Here is a 22,351-nt window from a genome sequence, read left to right on the forward strand (position 1 = left end):
TAAGTCCTTTCAGTGATGGTTTGCAAATAGACTAGAACTGTAAATTGGAATATGCACTTCCCATTGCTGTCAAAACAGGCTTTATATACACACCAAATATTGGCTGCGATTAGTAATCTCCTGTGACAAAAACAAAACCAAATAATAATAAATGAAAGAAACAAAGTCACTTTGAAGGACTAAAAATCAATACGTTTTAATAAACAGGTAGTGTGGACTATTGTTTTTAATGTAATGTGGCACTTCTATATTTAATAAAATCGACTTGCTGTTAGTAATGTACCGCTACATTACCTGGAATCATGTTCAAGGGATTATTGGACCTCAACATATTTTTCAAAGTACATTCCTTCCCACATAGATGCTGTCAAACAAAACCATGTTACCATTTTGAATAAAGCACTTTCAAAAACCCAGATGTCATATTAAAGATAAATTTTATGTATCACTTACCTAGCTCATGAAAGTTCTCTGGAAGGTGGTTTTTGGGGAACTAAAGTTTATGTTGTCAGTCATATTGCCGATTATTTTCTTTTCGAAATTTAAGACTTAAATCATTCAAGAGAGATATAATGTCCGCTAGAAATTCTATATCTGCTAACCATCCAGGGTTGGGCTAAAGTGTCTCTGGATGTCCTTTGTTCTATAACAACTAAACCATGGCATGGTGTAAATTAAAAACTTGAGAAATCACTTTCCCTTTGCTCAACCAACGCACCTCAGGACAGTAGGGGTTATCTGGATACTATTACTCAATGAAATAAAAAATTCTTTGAACTAATGATGAATGAGCCCATGAGAACTAATAATTCATAATATGCACCACTACATTCATCACATCTTTAATAGCGACATTTTTTGCACAAAAGAGCCTCTTGGCACATAAAACAATGAACGGAATATAAATTCCGTCTAACTTTTTCCACATTATGCCAATAAACCCTTTTACATCACTGCGCATTGCTAGCACCCCGTCTGCTGTTACAGAAAACTGCTTTGGTCAAGTGAGCCCTATTTCTTTAGCTGCCATTTCAACCACTTCTATAAAACAACAACCTGTAGCAGTGACCTCCTTCAAAATCACATCCAGAAGCTCTTCCATTAGATGTAGGTCATCATCCACACCACGCAAGAAAATGGCTAACTGAGCGGTGTCCCTAATATTTAAGGGCGCATCACGTACAATGGATTACACTAGGCGGTTTTTTATTTCGGCTGCCAACTGTTCGTGCAAATTCCAAGTAATTTCATTGATTTGCCAAGATATGTCATAATATTGGAAAGCGGTATTTTGCTGTATGTGGGAGCTAATGTGGGATTCATTGTGTCTACTACGTCCAACAAAATATTCTTTTATATATTTTCACGTCTGTTCCTTTTCGGACATGTTAGAAAGAACGGACACCATTCCTGATCCACTAGCCTTTGTCACTTGAGACATACGCACAGCCGATGTCTGCAGAACCCTTTGTGTGTTAAACTTCTTCCTTGATTCTTCCTCCCTGGCATCCTCTTGAATGCAATTTGCTGTAGTGTCTTTCCATAGACAATTTTCTTACACACCTAATTACCATAAGGGAGATTAGATATTTGGCTTTACGTCACCGCCAACAAAAAATAAGGAACTTTCCACTCTGGTTTAAATGGACTTTTTGGAAATCTTTGCTATTTTTTCAGAGCAGGTTGTTCCATTATTCAAGTAACTGTCCTACGCTTATCTATTTCAGTGCTGAATAAGCCATTTATCGATGCATTTGGTAGCACACAAAAGCGGCTTCCTCAGACAAGCCAAGCTGAGGCTAATTAAGCCATGCTGGACTGATGCAGCAAGCAAACACTCCTGCATCTCGCTTTGTGCGTGCATGCACGCACCAGTTTTCCTTTGTGTGTGTGTGTGTGTGTGTGTGTGTGTGTGTGTGTGTGTGTCCCTGCAAAAGAAACTTTGCTAATCCATACCCTAACTACTGACCAGGATCATGGTCAGAATGCAAAAAAATTCCGATGTTCAGAGGAACACTTATTATCCGTATTAACCTTTAACATCACAATACAATATCTTACAACTTTAATATTCACCTGGAAAAATTGTCTGAAATATGGCCACATGTTGGAAAACCATAACAAAAGAAAACACCAACACACTAAAAAATCTTACAAACAACTGTAATATGCAGTAAGTGCCTGTACTGTACTGTAAAATACTTTTGTATTATACGATAAGATACTGTCACTGTGAGTGAATGTTTAACAACTGTACATATCATAACACTGCTGCAGTGACACACAACTCTCTTTGTGTGGCAAGAGTTCTTTTAGTTTAACCAGACTCATGACTTATCCACTTGACAAGGGATTAGCTTAAGCTCTTCAGCTAAGTTGTCAGATTTTGGAAAAAATTCATTGGCAGCTGCTTAGTCGCCACACAGCTTCTCACTGGAAATAATTACATTTCAAATCCTGCATCATTTTTTCCAGCGATGTAGCCACTTTCTCTCACTGTAAAGTTTTCATTTTCATTATGTCCATCTATATTTTCATAGAAAAACAATGCCTTTTCTTTTATGATTGGTCCAAACAATGGAGTTCCTTTTCTTCTCTGCTGATCACACACTGACAAAGTATTATCTAGAATTTCACTTTTAGGGTTCTTCAAAGACTTGGGCATTTTCAGTCCTTTCACATAATCAATCTTTATTGTATGACTTTCATGAGTTTTCCTATTTTTTCCTCCAGCCTTTAACAGTTGTTGCACCAAACCGTACCTCACTTGCAATGTTTTGAAGAGACTCGCCTTTGTCTAACCTTTCACACATTTTCAGATTCTCTCCTAAAGACAGTGTCTTATGTTTATGTGTAGTTGACGCTATAATTTAGTTTTGTACAATTTAATATGTAAGAAGAACAGTATCGCTAATTTATCATTCAAATACTTGCACAATACCACTTATCAATCAATTTAGAAACAATTTATTTCATACTGAAACTTACGAAACTGCGGCACCTATAAACGGTCAACTGCCTACTGTTCCATTCACAGATGACGAGTCATTGACAAATGCAAACAAACTACTGAAATGGGATCTGGATTAAGTGGGGAGTCAGATCATATGAGGTTGATCAGATTAGCGAGTTTCTACTGTACCATTCTAACATATTTTCTTTCATTGTGAAACATAGTTTGACCCAGATAGTACAGCAAAGCAAGCACTCCATTACAGGGGGGCAAATTACCAAACTGCAGTATGTACACTATATCGACTGTGCAACTATGGCACATATCAGCCTGTTTAGTAGCTTCTGAATATGATTCAACCACTTTTTTCTAGCAAGAAATAGAATTGACATGTTGAATTTTTAGTTTTACACATGTTCCTTACATTGTTGCTGTATAGTCTGAAATGTATTGATGTTCTTGCTAATTTATCTTCACACCATCCACCTTTATTGCCAAGACAGTTGTGTGTGCACGACATATTCCAGAGTGTACATATACTCTTACTTCCCCGCCACCACACACACACACACACACACACACACACACACACACACACACACACACACACACACACTCAAAAGTGATTTGAATAGCAACGGTGTGTACTTAAACCTGTACACTGCATCTACATCATAGAGCAACACCAAACTTAATATGTCTACAGCAGTGAAAGAATATATTGTTATTTAATATTTTTCATTCAAAACTACAAAAATTATTGAAAGCAGCATGACAAGATTAAATAATAATAATAATAATAATAATAAAATAATTAATCTTTATCTAAAATAGAAATAAATAAAATAAGAGAATATATTTTACGAATTATAAAACACTGATAATGAGAGCAGATAGTCACTCACCTTTAAAACAAATACCTTTAAAACAAAGAGCCAAATGGCAGTAAGGAAACTACAGAGACTGTTTACCGGACATTTAGATGTTTCTACTCCTGTGGTGCAGTACACATAGGCTCACGCACAATTACAATCCCAGCACACAAAAATGATTCACCTGTCACCATGAGTAATTGTTACACTTATTTGGTATTGCATTTTAATCCCACATTAATGACCATGGGCACAAACCATCGGAATGAAACTGCCGCAAAATTAAATTCTCGATATACACAACAATGGAAAGTTGCAGTAGGAATGTCAACAATACAAGGAAAAGATAGATTGCTACTTTAAGTTGCAGACAGGCACAATTAACAGACACTTACACATTAGGCTTCTGACCTCAGCCTTATCAGAGAAACACACACACACACACACACACACACACACACACACACACTTGACTACCACGTCCAGCAGCTTTGATCTGAGCTTTTGTGTGTGTGTGTGTGTGTGTGTGTGTGTTCCTCCTCCTGACGAAGGCTGTGGGCAAAAGCCTATGTGCAAGTGTCTTGGTCAAAAGAATGTGTGTCTAGTGTCTGCAACTTAATGTGCCATCTTTACAGTAGGTAGCAATCTATCTATATTCCTTCATATCAAGTACTAGAGTAACTGAGAAATCACTTTCGAAAATACACTTTTACACCTTTAAAAATAAATAAAAATAAAAAGAAATTCACTTTTGTTCAAGGATTACGTAACTGCTTACAGAATTTCCAGAAGTTAGAATGGTTATATCGGGAATAAACCTGCATTTGTCTTGAAATATCTGAACTGTGATAGTACTGCACCGCTTCCCTTAATAAAAATACAAGATATGAAACAAGATCAGCTATCAATTAATTACGTTGAAATTAACTGTGCAGCATGAATGGGATTTAAAAGATGGGCACGAAAACCACATTAGTTTTGAGATTACTACTGAATAATTCATCAAATTATGAACCACTCCACATAAGAAATTTGAAATAAAAAAGGATTGTTTATTGTCAACATGCCGTATCCTCTGACAGACTTACAGTAGTATGCAGATACAGCTGATTCACAAGAATTTGAATGAAATTGTAGCTGCTGTACCTGATACAGGTCTATATCAGTCTCCAGATTTTTTTAAAGTCTATCAGTCACAAATTTAAAACAGTGTAAAAATTATTGAGTGGTATTTTGTTTCATGTGCTTTTTGGAATGGTTGTGTGTCTTTGTTCCTGCAGAACAAATTTTAAAAATCTCATGGCACTAATATAAGCTGTGCACGACATTTATGCAGTCAGATTTCTTTCTCACATCATGAAATGACATGACATCCACATGGTAGTTTGATTTTGAGGTTCTGAAGATAAGTTAAAGGAGAGAACACTAGCATTCAATATAAAATTGATGTACTAAATATTTATAAAATGTACACAAATTTTAATAAATCGGCAGCAGAGTCTTAAATTAAAAAAGTTTAAACAAGTTCCTTCAATTCAGGTTTTACTCCTAATCGTGCAAAACTGTATTAGTCCACTGTTAATGATTGTCCATTTTCTGAAATATGTCTTCGTTCTTTTAAGTACATGCTGGCTCCCAAACTTCTTAAACTTCCTCCGACCACACTGAATGCAATGCTTCCATTGATCAACAAAATAATATATGATGGTATAAGTGTAGCTGCGTACCACATTTGGCTGTTCATCAGCGTCTGCCAGAAACAGAACAAAGTATTACTTTCTGATTAAGCAAAACCTATTTTCATCCCCTACAAACATTACTTATAATTTTTCATTTCATAACATCTTAATAAAAAGGACAAAAACACAGAAATAAATAAATAAAACAAATATCTCTAAAAATTGACACAACTTGCACCACATACCTAGAACATTCACCTGCCACCCTCCTCCCATCCTGCACCTCTAATCAGTTCCTTTTTCTTTCGAATACTCACATTAAAGGGATAGTTCATGAAGGTGTACTCTGTCTTTGCAACCAAACAAAAGGCAATTTGTGACTTTTCATGTTTTCCCGACAAATCTGTTGCAAATACGCTTCTTGGATTTGCCACCAGATCGTATTGTGTAACTCGCACAATATTTCATTGATGCAACTGCTCAACATCATCAGGTGGTGGCAGCTGGTGCTGTCACTGCTGCAAGGCGCAACTGATGATAATCATGCATCATCGTCAAAATTTATCATGCTGGTAGCAGGCAATACGTGTGCGTGGGAAGATGCTCATAGTTGGAGGAAAGTGGCACTACTGGTGCCCCCTGCTGGGAGCTGTGGAAAGGCCATCCATGGGCAATGGGCAATGAGTGTGCTGCCAGACCCTCCTACGATTAAAAGCTGAACTAAATCTCAGTAGCAAGTTGTGTCATGTGATGAATCTGAAGTTCTTGTTTTCCCTGTTTTGATTTAATGGCAGCCGGTGCTTAGTTGAAAACCTGCGTCCCTGTTGATAAGACTACACTGTACAGATATGTATGGCCTCCTTAACAACACAGTGCCAGAAATATGATGCTGAGGATAAAATTTCCATCTGTTTGTAAAGCATACGATATCCCATGTCCAGGCAATGCTCTACTACCACTGATTTATCAAGTTTCTCCAGGCGTGTATGACTGTGTTCGGCGCAACATTATAGCACGCTTCAGTATGTCTGTCCAGTATAAGATTTTCCACATTGGCATGGGATTTTATACATGCCACATTTCCTAAGGCAACAGGGACCGAGCACAATAAATTCCTCAAATTCACTGGTGGCCGTAAAACACTTGATGTCGTGTTTTTTGAAAGTTCCTTCTATTTTCAAATACATGCCACCTAGAGCCCCACCAAGCAAGTTCAACATCAGCTCAGCAGAAAGGAAGGCTCTGAGAGACTTGAGAGTGGGCAAAGAACTCATTTTACCTGCCGACAAGGGGAACGCCACCGTCCTCCTCTCACGAGTTGAATGTAACAGCAATAAGGAGGCACTGCTCGATGATCCTGCCTAAAGCAAGCTAAGAGAGGAGCTGAGTGGCAAAATCCAGAGAAAAACCATTAGATCTTCTCAAACAGAGTTCTATCCCTTCTAAAGCGACCAAAAGCCTGTGCCAACAGGCTGCAGTTCCCCAAGACTGTATGGCCTACCTAAGAGGCATAAGGATGGGACTTCATTCCGCCCAATAGTAAGCAACATTGGAGCTACTACTTACTTTCTACTAAATCACTTCAGGCTAATTCCGGGTTGGTACCTTTGAAAGGGCACGGCTGACTTCCTTCCCCATCCTTCCCTATTCCGAGTCCAATGACCTTGCAGTTTGGTCTCCTCCCCCAAATCAAGCCAACCCCCAACTTACTTTCTGGCCAAACATCTTACTACACAGTTGGGACATCTCATAGGCAAGTGTAATCACCACATCCGGAATTCAGAGGACTTCATAGGATGCCTGAAGACACTTCAGCTAGAAGCGTCTGATATTTTGTTTAGTTTTGACATTATATCTTTGTTGACAAAGGTACCTCTGCAGAAATCATTAGAGTTTATCAGCAGCCAGTTTGAGAAAGGCATTATGGCATTATTTAAACATGTGCTTACCTCAACTTACTTCTTACTGAATGACCAGTATTTTGAACAGGTAAACAGTGTTGCCATGGGAAGTCCTCTGTCTCCCACGGTGGCCAACTATTTTATGGATGACTATGAGGAAAAAGTACTGCAGTCGGCAAGTCTCAAACCTTCCTGCTTCCAGCAGTACATAGACTATTACTTTTGCGGGGTGGCCTCATGGAACAGAAACATTACCTGTTTTTCCGGCATCTGAACTCGCTCCATCCCAATATACAGTTCACAATGGAAGTGGAAAAGGATGACACCTTACCATTCCTGGACATCATAGACAGAAGAAAAGCTGATGGTGCACTGGGACACAGCATCTATCGCAAAACAACTCGCTCTTTGGTGCAGAGAGTACATGTCATCTCAGGTGCCAACAGTGTACCTGGTCAGCTGCAACACCTGAGAATGGTAGTCCAACAGAATGGCTATTCCAATAGGCAGATATGCCATCCGTTCCATTCTAAGCAAACTCAAAGCAGGGATGTAAATCAAGATGCAAACGCACCCACTGCAACAGTGTTCTTTCCTTATTTTGGCGGCATGTCTTCGAGAATAAAAAAGAATCCTCAAAAAGCACAACATTAAGTGTGTTTTTCGGCCACCAGCAAACCTGAGGAATTTATAGTGCTCAGTCAAAGACAACCTTGGCCTTAGGAAATGTGGCGAGTATAAAATCCCATGCCAATATGGAAAATCTTGTACTGGACAGACATGCCAAACTGTGCAAGAATGTTGTGACTAACACCATTATCATACAGCCTGGGGCAACCGGAAAAATCAGCAGTAGTGGAGCATTGCCTGGACATGGGACATCATTTGCTTTGCAGTCAGATGAGAGTCTTATCCCCAGCATCATCTTTTTGGGACTGTGTTGTTAAGGTGGCCATTTATATCTGTACGGCGGAAAATCTTAACAGGAATGCAGGTTTTCAACAAGAACTGCCCGGAATCCAGCACCGCTGTCATTAAATCAAAACAGGGAAAAACAAGAACTTACAATTCATCGCATGACAACTTGCTGCTGAGATTTGGTTCAGCTTTTAACCACAGGAGCGTCCAGCAGCACAGTCACCGCCCATAGCACATGTGCAGATGGCCTTTCTGAGGCTCCCAGCTGGGGGCACCAGGAGCGCTGGTGCTCTCCCACCACTCACCAGATTCGGGTGAAGATGACGTCAGACGTGAGATGTTTAATCATCTGACTGTGGATCCAATCTGGCCCAGGAGCTGTGTCGGGGCAATGTGCAAGGGTGCTGTGGAGCTCCCACTCTGTAAATGGGGCGCTATAGGGTTCATTGTGATGCGTAGAGAACGAGAGGACTTTCCTTTTCATCCACTGTTTGAGGGTGTGAACGGCTGGGGTATAGTTCTACGATGCAGATGCTCGAGCATAGTGCTCAGTAATCACAGCGTCGGTAGAGAGCACGCCATTGATGTTAAAACCAGGGACACCTGTTGTGGTCTGGTACCCAAAAAGACGTCTGATCTTCGTCCAGACTTGGGAAGGTGATGTGGTCGACACGTACCTCTCCCAACACCCGTTTCCGCCATTTTATATGCAGGCAAAAGTGGGCACGGAGCCGCTTAAAGGCTATTAGGTGCTCTAGGGAAGGGTGCTGCTTATGTTTCTGTAGTGCTTGCTGACGCTCTTTCATTGCCTTAGCAACTTCTGGCGACCACCAAGGGACTGTCTTTCGCCAGCAGCACCCTATAGAAGGAGGGATCATGTTTTCCACCGCAGAAATTATCTTTGTAGTGACATGTAGTGAGGTGTAGTGGCTGTAGTGAGATGAAGGCTACCCAGTCTGCCGTGTCTAAAGCCCATCTGGGTAGGCTTCCGTGGGCATGATGCCGGGGGAATGACAGGAAGATGGGGAAATGGTCACTACCACATAGGTTGTCATGTGCTTTCCAGTGGATAGATGGGGGAGGGCCAGGACTGCAAACCGAGAGATCAATGTCCAAAAACCTGCCATGTGCCACACTGAAATGTGCGGCGGTCCCAGTATTTAAGAGGCAGAGGTCGAGGTCGAGTTGTGACAGTAAATTTTCGACATCTCTGCCACAGCCAGTAAGCATGGTGCTACCCCACAAGGGGTTATGGGCGTTAAAATCTCCCAGAAGTAGGAAAGGTTTAGGAAGTTGATCAATCAGTGCAGGCAATATGTTCAAGGGTACCACGCCATTTGGAGGGAGATATACGTTGCAGACAGTTATTTCCTGCATCATCCGTGTCCTGACAGCTACAGCTTCAAGAGGAGTTTGAAGGACCACAGGTTCACTACCGACTGAGTTCACGACATAAATGCAAACTCCACCTGAAACTCAATTATATTCATTACGGTTCATGTAATAGCCCCTGTTGCGACAAAGGGCAGGGGTCCACATTGCCGGGAACCAGGTTTCCTGGAGGGCACTGCAGAAAGCATGTGTAGAGCTTAACCGTTGCCATAGCTCAGCCAGGTGGTGGATACAACCGCCGCAATTCCACTGGAGGATGACATGATCGTGAGACTTTGAAGGCATGAAACACTTAATGAGGCAATTTATACCTCAGGGTCACCTGCTGCCATTGACTTATTTCCTGAACAGGCTATATCCATCGTGTCTGAGGGTCTGGTGAGATCTAGGTCCTCCGTGGATGCCAGAATCTTCACCTCATCCTCAGATGCAGAGCTTGCAAGCATTGGTGGTGTGGGTGCCACTGCAATTCCCTTGGTCTTGGGGGGGGGGGGGGGGGGGGGTCTTCTTTCTGGATTTCTCTTGCTGATCCTTGGGGTTTCTCTGGCTGGGAGGGCTTCAATGATTCAGTCTCCAGGACTGATGATGATCATGAAGCCCTAGGATCAGCTGCTTTCGAGCATTTCAGCCACTGGCAGGTGTCATCTTTCCCACTAGCAGAAACCTGGGAAGGGAGTGACCCAAGGGACACCTTCCCAGAGAGAGGAGCCGAAGAAGACTTACACTTCGCCGGCTGAGAAGTGGGGACTGGTGTCCGCGTTGGTTGGGGGGACAGTGCTCCCAAGGTAGGTGGTGCAGGAGCAACAGGGAGGGAAATGCCCCCACCACCAAGGGGGCAGGTGCGTCTTCAGGTTCTGAGAGCCGACTGGAACTCGCGGAACTGATGGGACTACAACTGTTCTTGTAGCTATGGCATAAGAGGAGGTCATGGCCACAGGATTTAGGCACTCAAATTTCCTCTTGGCCTCAGTGTAGGTCAGTCAGTCCAGGGTGTTGTATTCCAGGATTTTCCATTCTTGCTGTAAAATCCTGCAGTCTGGTGAGCAAGGGTAATGATGCTCTCCACAGTTGACACAAATGGGAGGCGGGACACAAGGAGTACTGGGATGGGATGGATGTCCACTATTTTGACATTGATGCTTGAAGTACAGCGGGAACACACATGCCCGAACTTCCAGCACTTAAAGAACCGCATTGGGGGAGGGATATATGGCTTGACGTCACAGCGGTAGACCATGATCTTGACTTTCTTGGGTAATGTGGTTACCCTCGAAGGCCAAGATGGAGGCACCGGTGGCAACCTGATTATCCGTCAGACCCCAATGGAAGCACCGGACGAAATGAACTCATCGCCCTAAGTTGGCGAGCAGCTCGTCGTCAGACTGCAAAAGAAGGTCCCTGTGGAATATAATACCCTGGGCCATATTTAAGCTCTTATGAGGTTTGATGGTAACGGAAACATCCGCAGCTTGTCACAACTGAATAATGCCCTTGACTGGAATTCTTGCTGGCATTTAATCACCAGCAAATGATGACGTGGTACATTTCATTGCGCGTCATCCACCCTGATACCACCCACTCCAACCAGGGGGCCTCCCCACGGGCGCCATCCAGCCGCAATAAAGGCCACCTGGCAGGACGGCCATTGCCGGGAGTCCCTATGCCTCAGGGTGACAGGCATCTACTCCTTGGCATACATGGGGAATTAACGGCACAGGCATCAGCACAGCGATCCCTATGTCGTCAGAGAGCTACAACCAACAGGATACACGGCGGCCCCACCACAACAGGCTGGCTACCGTGCTGGATATGAGGTACAAAGAATTCCATGGTCATCATTGGCGCAGAAAACAACACTGCATAGTGGGTGGAGGAAAACGCACCCAGGAAGGTGTCCTCTCTCAAGAGCGAGACTACAATGCCACGACGAGAAAGTGAGCTAAAGATCTTTGTGTGTGATGGACACGATGCACCATGTAAGGCGCCCTTCCGCAGTTTGCTCGCTCTTCAGGAAAATTTTGAAAAATTGAGGTCAAACTCTACAGGGGACCATCACATAAAGCCGAAAAGATGAGAGACTCCTTTTAGTTGCCTCTTACAACAGGCAGGAATACCTTGGGCCTATTCTAACCCCTGGTCCCGCAGGGCTCAATGAGAATTAATTTGCACATGCATTGTTTGGTTTAGCAATGAAGTCCATGGTCATTTGGATGGGTTCATCAATAAGCAAAATTGGCTCATTTGGTGGACTGAGAGTCAGCATTTCGCAATCCAGAAGTCTTCACCCTCAACGGGTGACTGTGTGGTGTGCAATATCCAGTTACAGAATAATCGGTGTGATGTTTCTTTGATGTCACGGTGACTACTAAACAGTACGTGAAGGTTTTGGAAGATTATTTCATCCCCATTATCCGAACCGATCCTGATTTTGACAAGGTGTGGGACATACAAGATGTAGCTTGACCCCATTGAGGCAGGAGAGTGCTTGATGTTATGGAGGAGCACTTTGGGGATTGCATTCTGTCTCTGGTGTACCCAGAGGCCACTGGCATGGGCCTTGATTGGCAGCCATGTTCTCTGGATTTGAACAAATGCATGCAACTCCCTTTTGTGCTGCTATATTAAAGACAAGGGTACAGCAATAATCCCGAAACTACTGCTGAACTGAAAACAGCCATTCAAGGTCATTGACAGCAACTATGTTCTGACACTTCAGAAGGTTATGCAGAACTTCACTATTCGTCTGCACCCCATCGTCGCCAAGGATGGCAGACATATCAAACATGTCAATCTACATACAAATATCTGTAGTAATGTTTACATGTTGAATAAAGTGTGTGCACACTATAGTTCGTAACTAATTTAAGTTTTTTCTTCATATAGTTCAATAATTGTCACCCTGTACATTCAAGCAGAACCTTCCTTCCTATATTTGTATAAAGAATGTTATAATACAGAGGCAATGTCTGGATCTCTGGAAATTGCTTTACACTTTTTTGATGCTATAAATTAAAACATCACATTACTTCATACTTACAAGGCAAGAAACTGTCAAATGACTGCCAACAACCCACACGATTTGCAGGTAATTCCTGTTGTCAGCAGCAGAGAAGAATATTACTCCCCAAAACGTGTGAAGGAGAATCATGCAAAGTGTGAATGCTGCTGATGTTATGAAGAACAAGTCAGAACCACCCTTGAGACCCATTGTCGCTGGGCCAACAGCATCTGCCAGTACATTTACCAATGAAAATGCACCACTCATTACACCAAAGCCCATGCCAGACACTAGAACAAAAATTGTAAGAATTAAATTCATATATTTATCAATGGAGTAACAACTTAAATATTTTATGAGTTTGAGGGGATGATGTAAGCACACACAACATTAAAATCTGACTCTATATTCATTTCAGAAGACACTATCTTCAAATAAATGCAATAAACTTAGGTTACATTAAGTCAAAGACATAGATAAGGAAGAATGTATCATTGAACACAGGAATATTTCAGTTTTATGATGACATTCTAAATTACAAAATTTACTCTTCTTTTGATCTCCTGGGGCATTTCATTCACCATGGAAATTAACAACTTTATGATGGCATACTTCAATATTTTCCAGAGTGAGTTGAATCAGTGAAAGGTTAATTTGAGTACAAGAGTTCCTCTTTAGTTCTGTTATTATTACTTCTTTCAAACGATATATGACGAACTCCCTAAAAGAATGCTAGAATGTAGCGACTTACGGAGAGTGTAGACTGGCTCCCACTGGAACTTGTGAAGACATGTCTCCCATCTTGAGAAACATACAAATTGCTTTAAGAGGTTACTACCACCCTCTAATTTCAAATTTACTTCTGATATGGAGGAGGAAATTAAATCTCACAAGATGTACACCACCTGCCTGAAGTACCAATTATTGTTCATAAGGCCCTCTATATGTGAAAGTCAAGACTACTATTTGTATACAGTTAAATCTCAAACTATCTTACTAGGTATTTGCCAACTGCTTAATTCTAGAAAGTGTTGTACATCTATTTTTGTGGACCTCGTTTCTTATGGGCAATACTCTGATTGCAAATCCAGGCAAGACTTTAAACGTCTTCACAGCTTCAGTTCTGCTAGCACGCTCTTACCTCTCACACTCTACAGGAAGTCTCCCACATACCTTGCTGTATTGGCATGCCTGAGAGAAAAAATATTGCACAGATTACCTTAATAGCATCCGACTTTCTTCCAGAATAGGGGAAAAGTTTAATACCCTATTGATGATGAGGTAATTAGAGTCTGAGCACAGGCTCACACTGGGGAAGCACGGGAGAAGGAAACCGGACACACTCTTTTGAAGGGGATCATTGTTGAATTTGCCTTTTAAGTGATTCAAGAAAACCACAGAAAATCTGGCTTCAGATGAGCGGACAGAATTTCCTCCAAAATTTGAGTCCAGTGTCCTACCACAGTGCCACCCCACTTGATAACAAACCGAAGGAAGTAAACAGAGCTGTGAAATTTGACGAGCATGATAGAGGTATGGGCAGAATTGCAGTTGTGAAAATGGATAAAGAGTTGTGCCTTTCACTGAGCAGCACAACATGCAAAAAACAAGGGCCAAGCAATGAGTGCCATTTGAACTTCTGGTAGCTCTTGACCCCATCACAAGCAAAATAGTGGAACGATGTACACTGTTTAACAAATGCATTATGATCACCTGCCTAAAATTGTGTAGGTCCATCTTTGGAACACAATACAGCAATGATTCTACATGGCATGGGCTCAGTAAGTCCTTTGTAAGTTTCCAGACACATGTAGCAACAGATCTTATGCATCTGATATGCAACTACTGCATATTACAGGCTGGTTATTTGTAGGTGCAGAGCTAGCACCCAATAGCATCATAAATGTGTTCCATCAGTCTCGGATGAGGTGAATTTGGTGATCAAAACGGCAATGTGGTATCACTACCATGCTCCTCACAGCATTGCCACAGAATTCTGACCTCACGAGATTGAATGTTATCCTATTGGAAGAAGTCTTTGCCATCAGGGAAGACATCAAGCATGAGGGATGAAAGCGGTCTGCAATGATGTTAATGCGCTCCACAGCTATCGCAGTGCTTTGGTCATCAAAGGTCCCACGGAAGTTGAGGTGAACAGTCAAAAGCAAAACACACCCTAGTGGCCTGCACCTGCACTGTGGTGCATTTTCCATGAAGCTGTTTGCCTGGATATCTATGTATACAGGTACTGTGATCAACATGGTGTAACAAGAAAAGTGATTCATACAACCAGACAACAAGCTTTCATTGATCCATGGACCAATCTTGATGCAATCTTAACTGACAATATCACAACATCATCATGAGCAATAAATAGGAGTCTTCTGTTGTGGAGCCCCATGTTCAAATATGTATAGTGAGCGGTGATCCCCAAAACACTTATGGACTGGACTAGCATTACACTCTCTTGTCAGATCTGCCATAGACCACCTTTGACCTCCATGTTCTGTGGTAAGGTGTGGATGTCCAACACCTTCTCAGGCAACCATCGTGTCACCGTCCTTCAGCCAATCAATACCTTTACTGCGCGATAACAATGGTGAAGTCACTGATGACAGTGCCACAAAAGCAGTGTTATTAAACACAGTTTTCTGATACTCCTTCGCCAAAGAAGAAGTAGTAAATATTTCTGAATTCCAATCAAGATCAACGGCCAAGATGAGAAACATAGAAGTCGATATCCTTGGTGTAGCAAAGCAGCTTAAATCATATAATAAAGACAAGGCCAGATTGTACACCATTCAGGTTCCTTTCAGAGTATGCTGATACAATAGCTCCATATTCTGCAATTACATACAACTGCTCGCTCACAGAAAGATCTGCACCTAAAGACTGGAAAATTGCTCAAGTCACACCAATACCAATAAAGGAAAGTAGGAGTAATCCACTGAATTACAGGGCCATATCACTAATGTCTATTTGCAGTAGGGTTTTGGAACATATACTGTATTCGAACATTATGAAGTACGTTGAAGAAAATTATTTATTTACACAGTCAGCACGAATTCAAAAAACATTGTTCTTTCCAGAAGGCTTTCGACACCGTTCGTCACAAGCATCTTCCAACCAAACTGCATGCCTATGGAATATTGCCTCAGTTGTGTGACTGGTTTTGTGATTTCCTGTCAGAAAGGTCACAGTTTGTAGTAATAGACGGTAAGTCATCAAGCCAAACAAGTAATATTTGGCATTCCCGAGTAATAGTTATAGGCCCTCTATTGTTCCTGATCCATGTTAACGACACAGGAGACAATCTGAGTAGTCCTCTTAGACTGATTGCAGATGATGCTGTCATTTACCATCTTGTAAAGTCAACAGCTGGAAAAAAAAAAAGAGAGAATTGCAAAATGATTTAGATACGATATCTGTATGATGCCAAAAGTGGCAATTGACCCTGAATAAAGAAAAGTGTGAAGTTATTCACATGAGTACTGAAAGAAATCCGCTAAATTTCTATTACGCAATAAGTCACACAAACCTGAAGGTTGTAAAATTCAACTAAATACTTGGGGATTACAATTACAAATAACCTAAATTGGAATGATCAGTTAGATAATGTTGTGGGTAGAGCAAACCAAAGATTGTGATTCATGGCAGAACACTTATAAGGTGCAACAGGTCTACTAAAGAGGCTGCTTACAACACGCTTATCCACCGTATTCAGGAGTACTGCTGTACAGTGTGGGGTCCACATCAGGTGGGACTGACGGATAACATTGAAAAAGTTCGAAGAAAGGCAGCTCATTTTGCATTATTGCAAAATAGGGGAGATAGTGCTACTGAAATGATGTGCAAATTGGAGTGGCAATCATTAAAACAAAGGCGTTTTTCGATGAGATGGGATCTTCTCATGCAATTTCATCAGCAGTTTTCTCCACCGACTGTGTAAACATTCTGTTGGCACCCACCTGTATAGGGAGAAATGATCATCACAATAAAATAAGAGAAATCGGGGCTCACACAGAAAAATTTAAGTGCTCATTTTTCCCACATGCCAATCAATAGTGGAACAGTAGAGACAGCTTGAAGGTGCTTCACTGAACTCTCTGCCAGGCACTTTATCGAGAATAGCAGAGTAATCACATCTATGTAGATGTATTTGGATGCTCACAACTGTAGCATGCAAAAAGCCGAGCAGCTTCGCCAGTACTGAGATGATTGTTCCCTTGTGCTGTGCCATAAAAATATACCGAGAAGTCTCTTATGGCAGTGGATTTCCCCATTTACAAGTTGTATCACATTTGTGTCTGTTCCACTTACACACATTGCTTACAATGCAACATGTCCACGACATCACCAGGTAGCACTCAATCTAGCTGGATGCAGTGGTCATATGTTTCGGCTCATCAGTGCATGTGACTGAAATTAACCAGACAGCACGGCAAGTATTGACAAAGCACAAAGAGATAATGTTACAAACTGCACCATATAGTCTGTGACAAAATTTCATGTGGTGTGAAGACACCCACATACTCCAGTTACAGTCTCTAAAAATTGTGGCAGGTATTCATAGGCCATCTCCACATCCTTTGGTAGATGCTGTCTGAGGCCATTAATCACCAATTGTGGTGTCTGCAGGACAGTGACGAAGTTTCTGACCATGCCACTCCAGGTATGTTCAATAGACAAATGTGCATGAGAGGGAAGTGGTAGCATCAATTGCTCAGCATGTATGGCTGGATGTTGTGAAATCAGGCCTTTTGAGGAATGGTAGAGGGGCAGTACCTAAGGCTCTGAGTCCTTCCTGATGTAGCAATTACTGTTCATCCTGTCGAGTTCACATTTTGTATCTGACAAATAATCACACTTAGCACTTGTCAGTTATGATACTCAACAATGCAAACAATCAAACATATCAATGCTGCAGCATCTTACATTTAGGTATCCATTACTACAGAGGAGTGTGAAACAGTATTCATCCAAAAACGGTTACATTCTGCCACTTAAAACACACGGCAACAATTGTTACAAATCTGTCTCCACTGAAGCTTTCTTGGATTGTGAGCAATGGAATGCACACCACCTTGGCATGCCTAAGGCACACTGCATCGCACCATCAACACAGTGCTCTAGTATAATGTCAACACTGTGGATGAAGCTGCAAGTTTCCTACAACCAGAAAGAGAAGCTGGAGGATATCCCACAGAGAGGTCAAATTGTGTGTCCCAGTACCAGTTAATGACTGCATACAACTCAATTCTGTGAGCCAGTTTTACACACAGCATTTTTAACAGTGTGCTCCCATACAATATGAAGCATTACAAACTTATTTCTCAACAACCAATCTTTCTGCAGAGTCCATTCTCATCCAAATACCATCAATGACACAACATGGTCAAACAAGGCAGAGCACTGTTTTCTCTTTGTGCATGTCTTTCTGCAATCTTAATTGGTTATTGCTAGTACATTGTTCCACATATCTCTAAGTTAGAATTAATTTTAGATAATATCCCTGGATATCACTTTTTTGTTGCAAAGATTAGTGCTGCTTCTCTAATGATCAAAATTACTAACAGAGAATTACAAAACTGTTCATACTTTGGAAAGGAACACAGAGCAACAGACGTGTACAAAACAGTGGACAAAGTGCGCTTACAGTGTACTAGGCTCTTCCACTGCATGCTCCTGTATGCTAGTTGTTTCTCTCAGTCAGAGAAAATCAGCTGATAGTATATGGTAGCCAACAAGAATCATTCAAGCTAATGATTTCTTTTGGAGAATTACGCAAATTGGGTTTTCAATATGATACAGCTACTGACTAGTAGCACGAACCCTAGGTTCAGCTGGAGTTTAAAATTGATTGTGAGTCGCAAAAACCAAAGAATCTGAACACAAAAATATGACTGCTATCATACACTGATGTGCAGTGTAGTCCACAATATATGCTCATAATTGCAACAACATACTAGCATGCCTAATTTGCAATTTTGTTAAAAATTGTGACAATTTGGTTAAATTCTAACCTAATAGTAAAAATTGCCAGTTAATTAACCCACAGGAAATTATGAACAAGCATTCTGATTGGCTTCCAACAACCAACTCATGATTCATCGTAACCACTTCCCAGCACTAGTTGCCCCAAAAGTGACTAACTGCAGCACACAATGGAAAAGCAGCAGTACACCGTAAGCACATTTTTACTGAATGAAAGGCATTAAGGAGAAAAATCCAGTCTGCAGTTGGATCACTTTGCAGGTAGTTTGTGTGCAGATTGATATATAATTTGATAGCTACATATTTCACGCCTTCCAGTGAAAGTCACCAAGTCATTGGAAGGCACTGCAGATCCCTTTATTGTAATTGTGAATCTCTCTTCCCTCAAACAACTGCTTTGTCGACAAATTTTATCATCAAAGGATAAAAGTATTATGGGCAAGACGAGCAACAGTTAATATCCCAGGTTGTTAAAAAGAATACCTACATGTATTTTGATATAATTGTGCAAAAGAAATATGTAGCCCACACTGGACAACAGAAATTTATTTGCCAGGTCAACAGTAACATATGCAACTCATGTTCATCTTCTTCTATTTGAGTGAACAAATGGTCATTCACTTCATTTTGCATTACAGATCTATGTAACACGCAGAATTCCTGGGACATGAGGAGGAAAAATTTATTCACTCCATGAATATTACATAAAATTACAGGCAATTTGGCCATTTCCCTATCTATTACAAATCAAAAATATAAACACCTCTGTAGTCCAATTTAAAATTTATCATTCTATCAGTCTACATTTATTCATCACCCCTGCGAAACAGAATAGGCCTACTCAAATGTTTTAAGTTCCAGAGAATTGAACAGGTGAAGACAATTTTTTTTCACAAATCTCCCATAAGTTAGTTTTTTTTTCAAATCTTTTGATCTCTGAGATACATAAAGTCCTATTACTAGTTGTTTCATGACAACAGTGCCACAGCTATTTTCTGAAGGGGTTATTTTTTTTCCTTTCCAGTTGTAAGGGACCAAAAACTATTTTTATTCTTTCCAGATCAATCTTCCTTCAGAGAGGTTTTTTCCCACCAGTTTACATATATGGGTCCTTTACATGTATTTAGTTATGGAAAATTTAATTTTATTCACATATTACCTACTCTGGTGGCTTTACTGAAGTCATTTAAAATACATAATTAGGCCTATACTATTCATATTTTCAAAAGTAAACCCTATTTGTGTTCTATGAGTAAAGGAAATATGTTGAGTCAACATCCAATTTCGCTTTTCATGCACATACGCAATTATGGGACAAAAAATAAGCTAATAGATAACTATATACCACCATTTGATAAACCACTTATGTAGGAGTCCATAAAGTGATTTAAAAATTCTACACCTTGTTGGTACCACAAAGGGTCAATGCATTCTTATCACAACAAATTAACACTTTTCACACAAATATTTATCTAATATGGTATAGCAGATTGCTGTAAAAAGCAAGAGCCCCAGATTGTAGGCAGTTTTACAATTATTTTTATTTGGACTCAATCTACACAATTGGTCAAATTGAACATTTTTCGGTTTCAGTATACCTGTATCTTCATTTAAAAACTTCTTACCATAGGCCAAAACATGCTTGCTGTTTGTGATCTGCGTGTCTGCATCGGTTACTTTCTTCAAACCCACTTCAGCTTTCTGGAGCAATTTATAAATAAGAAACCTAAAGATTTCTTGAAAAAACACTGAGAAAACCAGCCCAAACGCCAACTTGCTTTTAAGTGGAACTACTATAAACCACCATAACGACGAAATCAGTAATGACAGGAGCCAAAAAAATGCGCTGTAAAATGATAAGGAACACATTAAAAAGAATATATGATTACAAATATAATGCGTCATAGCCACAAGTAGTAAATTAATGATCTGCAGTGTTAAATGCTTCAAATTCAAAAATGGTAAATATTCAGGGTTACAACTGTCAAATCAAGAAAGAATATTTCGGGGGCTGCAATTAAAAACATGGGGAACGTACCTGGCAATTAAAATTATAATTCTAATAGGATCCTTGGCTATTGTAAAGGTAAACATTGCAAGCGGTGGACCAAAGGCCAGGAAGGCACATCCAAAAAATTCCATAACAGTCATTGTGACCGTTTGTATAAGGCTCTTAAAATGAAGCCTGTGTTATCTATCTCACGATGCTATATATGGAAGGATCGGCCTACACTTAACACCATTTGTTCACTGTTCCCTGGATCGTTAAACGTCAACTTCAACATCCATCCACACTTCAACACCATTGAAATAATCACCTGTCACACATAATCTCACAAACGACTTTGCACTTGCTTTTTCACGAGTGTCAAAACTTCAGTCATAAACGTTGGTTTGAATGTTGTTATATCTCTGATACATAAACTGTTGTATATTGTACGCTGAGTCAGAGTAGTTACAAGAATTGGGAATTTCTCCCTTCTTGGTAGTATCAATAGTAGTTGATAGTGAAAGAATAAATATAATCTCGATATCCCAGATACATAGGACTCTGCGTTATTAGATTCCAAAACGCGATGTTGTTTTACATAAAACCAACAAACACTAATGCCGCCGGCACACGGGAAGAGGCAGCTAACGTTGACTTGCACGCAGATGGGAAATCCAAAGTCACGAAACGCAACGTCTGGTTAAAGGGGACCTCACACGTCAATAATATTGTCAGACCGCCAATATGTTGAGCGTCTGAGTGTTACTATTCACGATTGTCAATACTAGAAGTACTGACGAGCAGTGTTGATGGGTCTAAAAAATTCTCAATATTGCCACATACCGAACATATGAGGAAAAGACGGTTTGACAATATTCCCTATTCATATGTTGACAGAGCTACATGAACCACCCACATGCCATTAGTGTGCACTGTTATAGTTCCAATTCGCTTTTGCAAAGTACATAGTCTAGTCGCCTTCGTGTGTATCATACATCATACTCAGTTTTTAAAAGTAATTTTTTAACATAAAACATTTATAATAGGTCTGTGCAAGGATAAACCCTTTCAGCATGGTCTATGGAGGATTCTCTATGACACTTCTTACTTTATTAATTTGAAAAAATAGCATAGGTTCGTGAATTACACAGCAGGTTGAAGAAACCCTTCCACTTCGAACAAATACGTCATATCTCTGCAATGACTAGAAAGAGGTCTGCGAAATGCATGTCATTTTCACCAAACTATCACAAGTCGTAAAGGATGTTTTACATTGTAATTGCGTAAACCTATCCTTGCCAGGCAGTTATAATTGCTTCACAAGTTTCCATTGAGTTTTACTAACTGTGTTTGCTAATATTACAGAACTAAACTTCGAGCATTCGAATGGCCTGCCTGTCGCCAGAAATCGCAAAGTTACCCTAATCTTACTCTCGTAGAATGCCTCTCTGATTAATGTATTTTATTTCTTTATTTTATTTCATATTGACATTAATAACTTGCCATATGCTGCAGGGACCATCAGAAAACAATTTATGAAAACTTTCAGGTCCATACTTCTGATCTCGGTCAACAAATTAACGGCTGACCAGTCGCTCTTTTTCTTTCTCTCTTTTTTTTAAGTACTCTGAAGACCATTCCTTCTTTTTCATTG

The 22,351-nt window shown here is 40.5% G+C and overlaps 1 protein-coding gene across 1 annotated transcript; it reads right to left on the reverse strand.

Moving 5' to 3' along the window:
- Positions 1-4,856: 4,856 nt before the first annotated feature.
- On the reverse strand, positions 4,857-21,126 carry LOC124607082 (gamma-secretase subunit Aph-1). The gene is made up of 4 exons (XM_047139262.1): positions 20,746-21,126; positions 20,333-20,553; positions 12,753-13,003; positions 4,857-5,575 (listed from the first exon to the last, which is right to left on the reverse strand). The coding sequence occupies exons 1-4, from the start codon at positions 20,856-20,858 to the stop codon at positions 5,393-5,395; spliced, it is 768 nt and encodes a 255-aa protein (XP_046995218.1). The 5' UTR covers positions 20,859-21,126; the 3' UTR covers positions 4,857-5,392.
- Between the last annotated feature and the right edge of the window lie 1,225 nt (positions 21,127-22,351).

Source organism: Schistocerca americana, chromosome 3, assembly GCF_021461395.2.
Source record: "Schistocerca americana isolate TAMUIC-IGC-003095 chromosome 3, iqSchAmer2.1, whole genome shotgun sequence".
Classification (NCBI taxonomy): domain Eukaryota; kingdom Metazoa; phylum Arthropoda; class Insecta; order Orthoptera; family Acrididae; genus Schistocerca; species Schistocerca americana.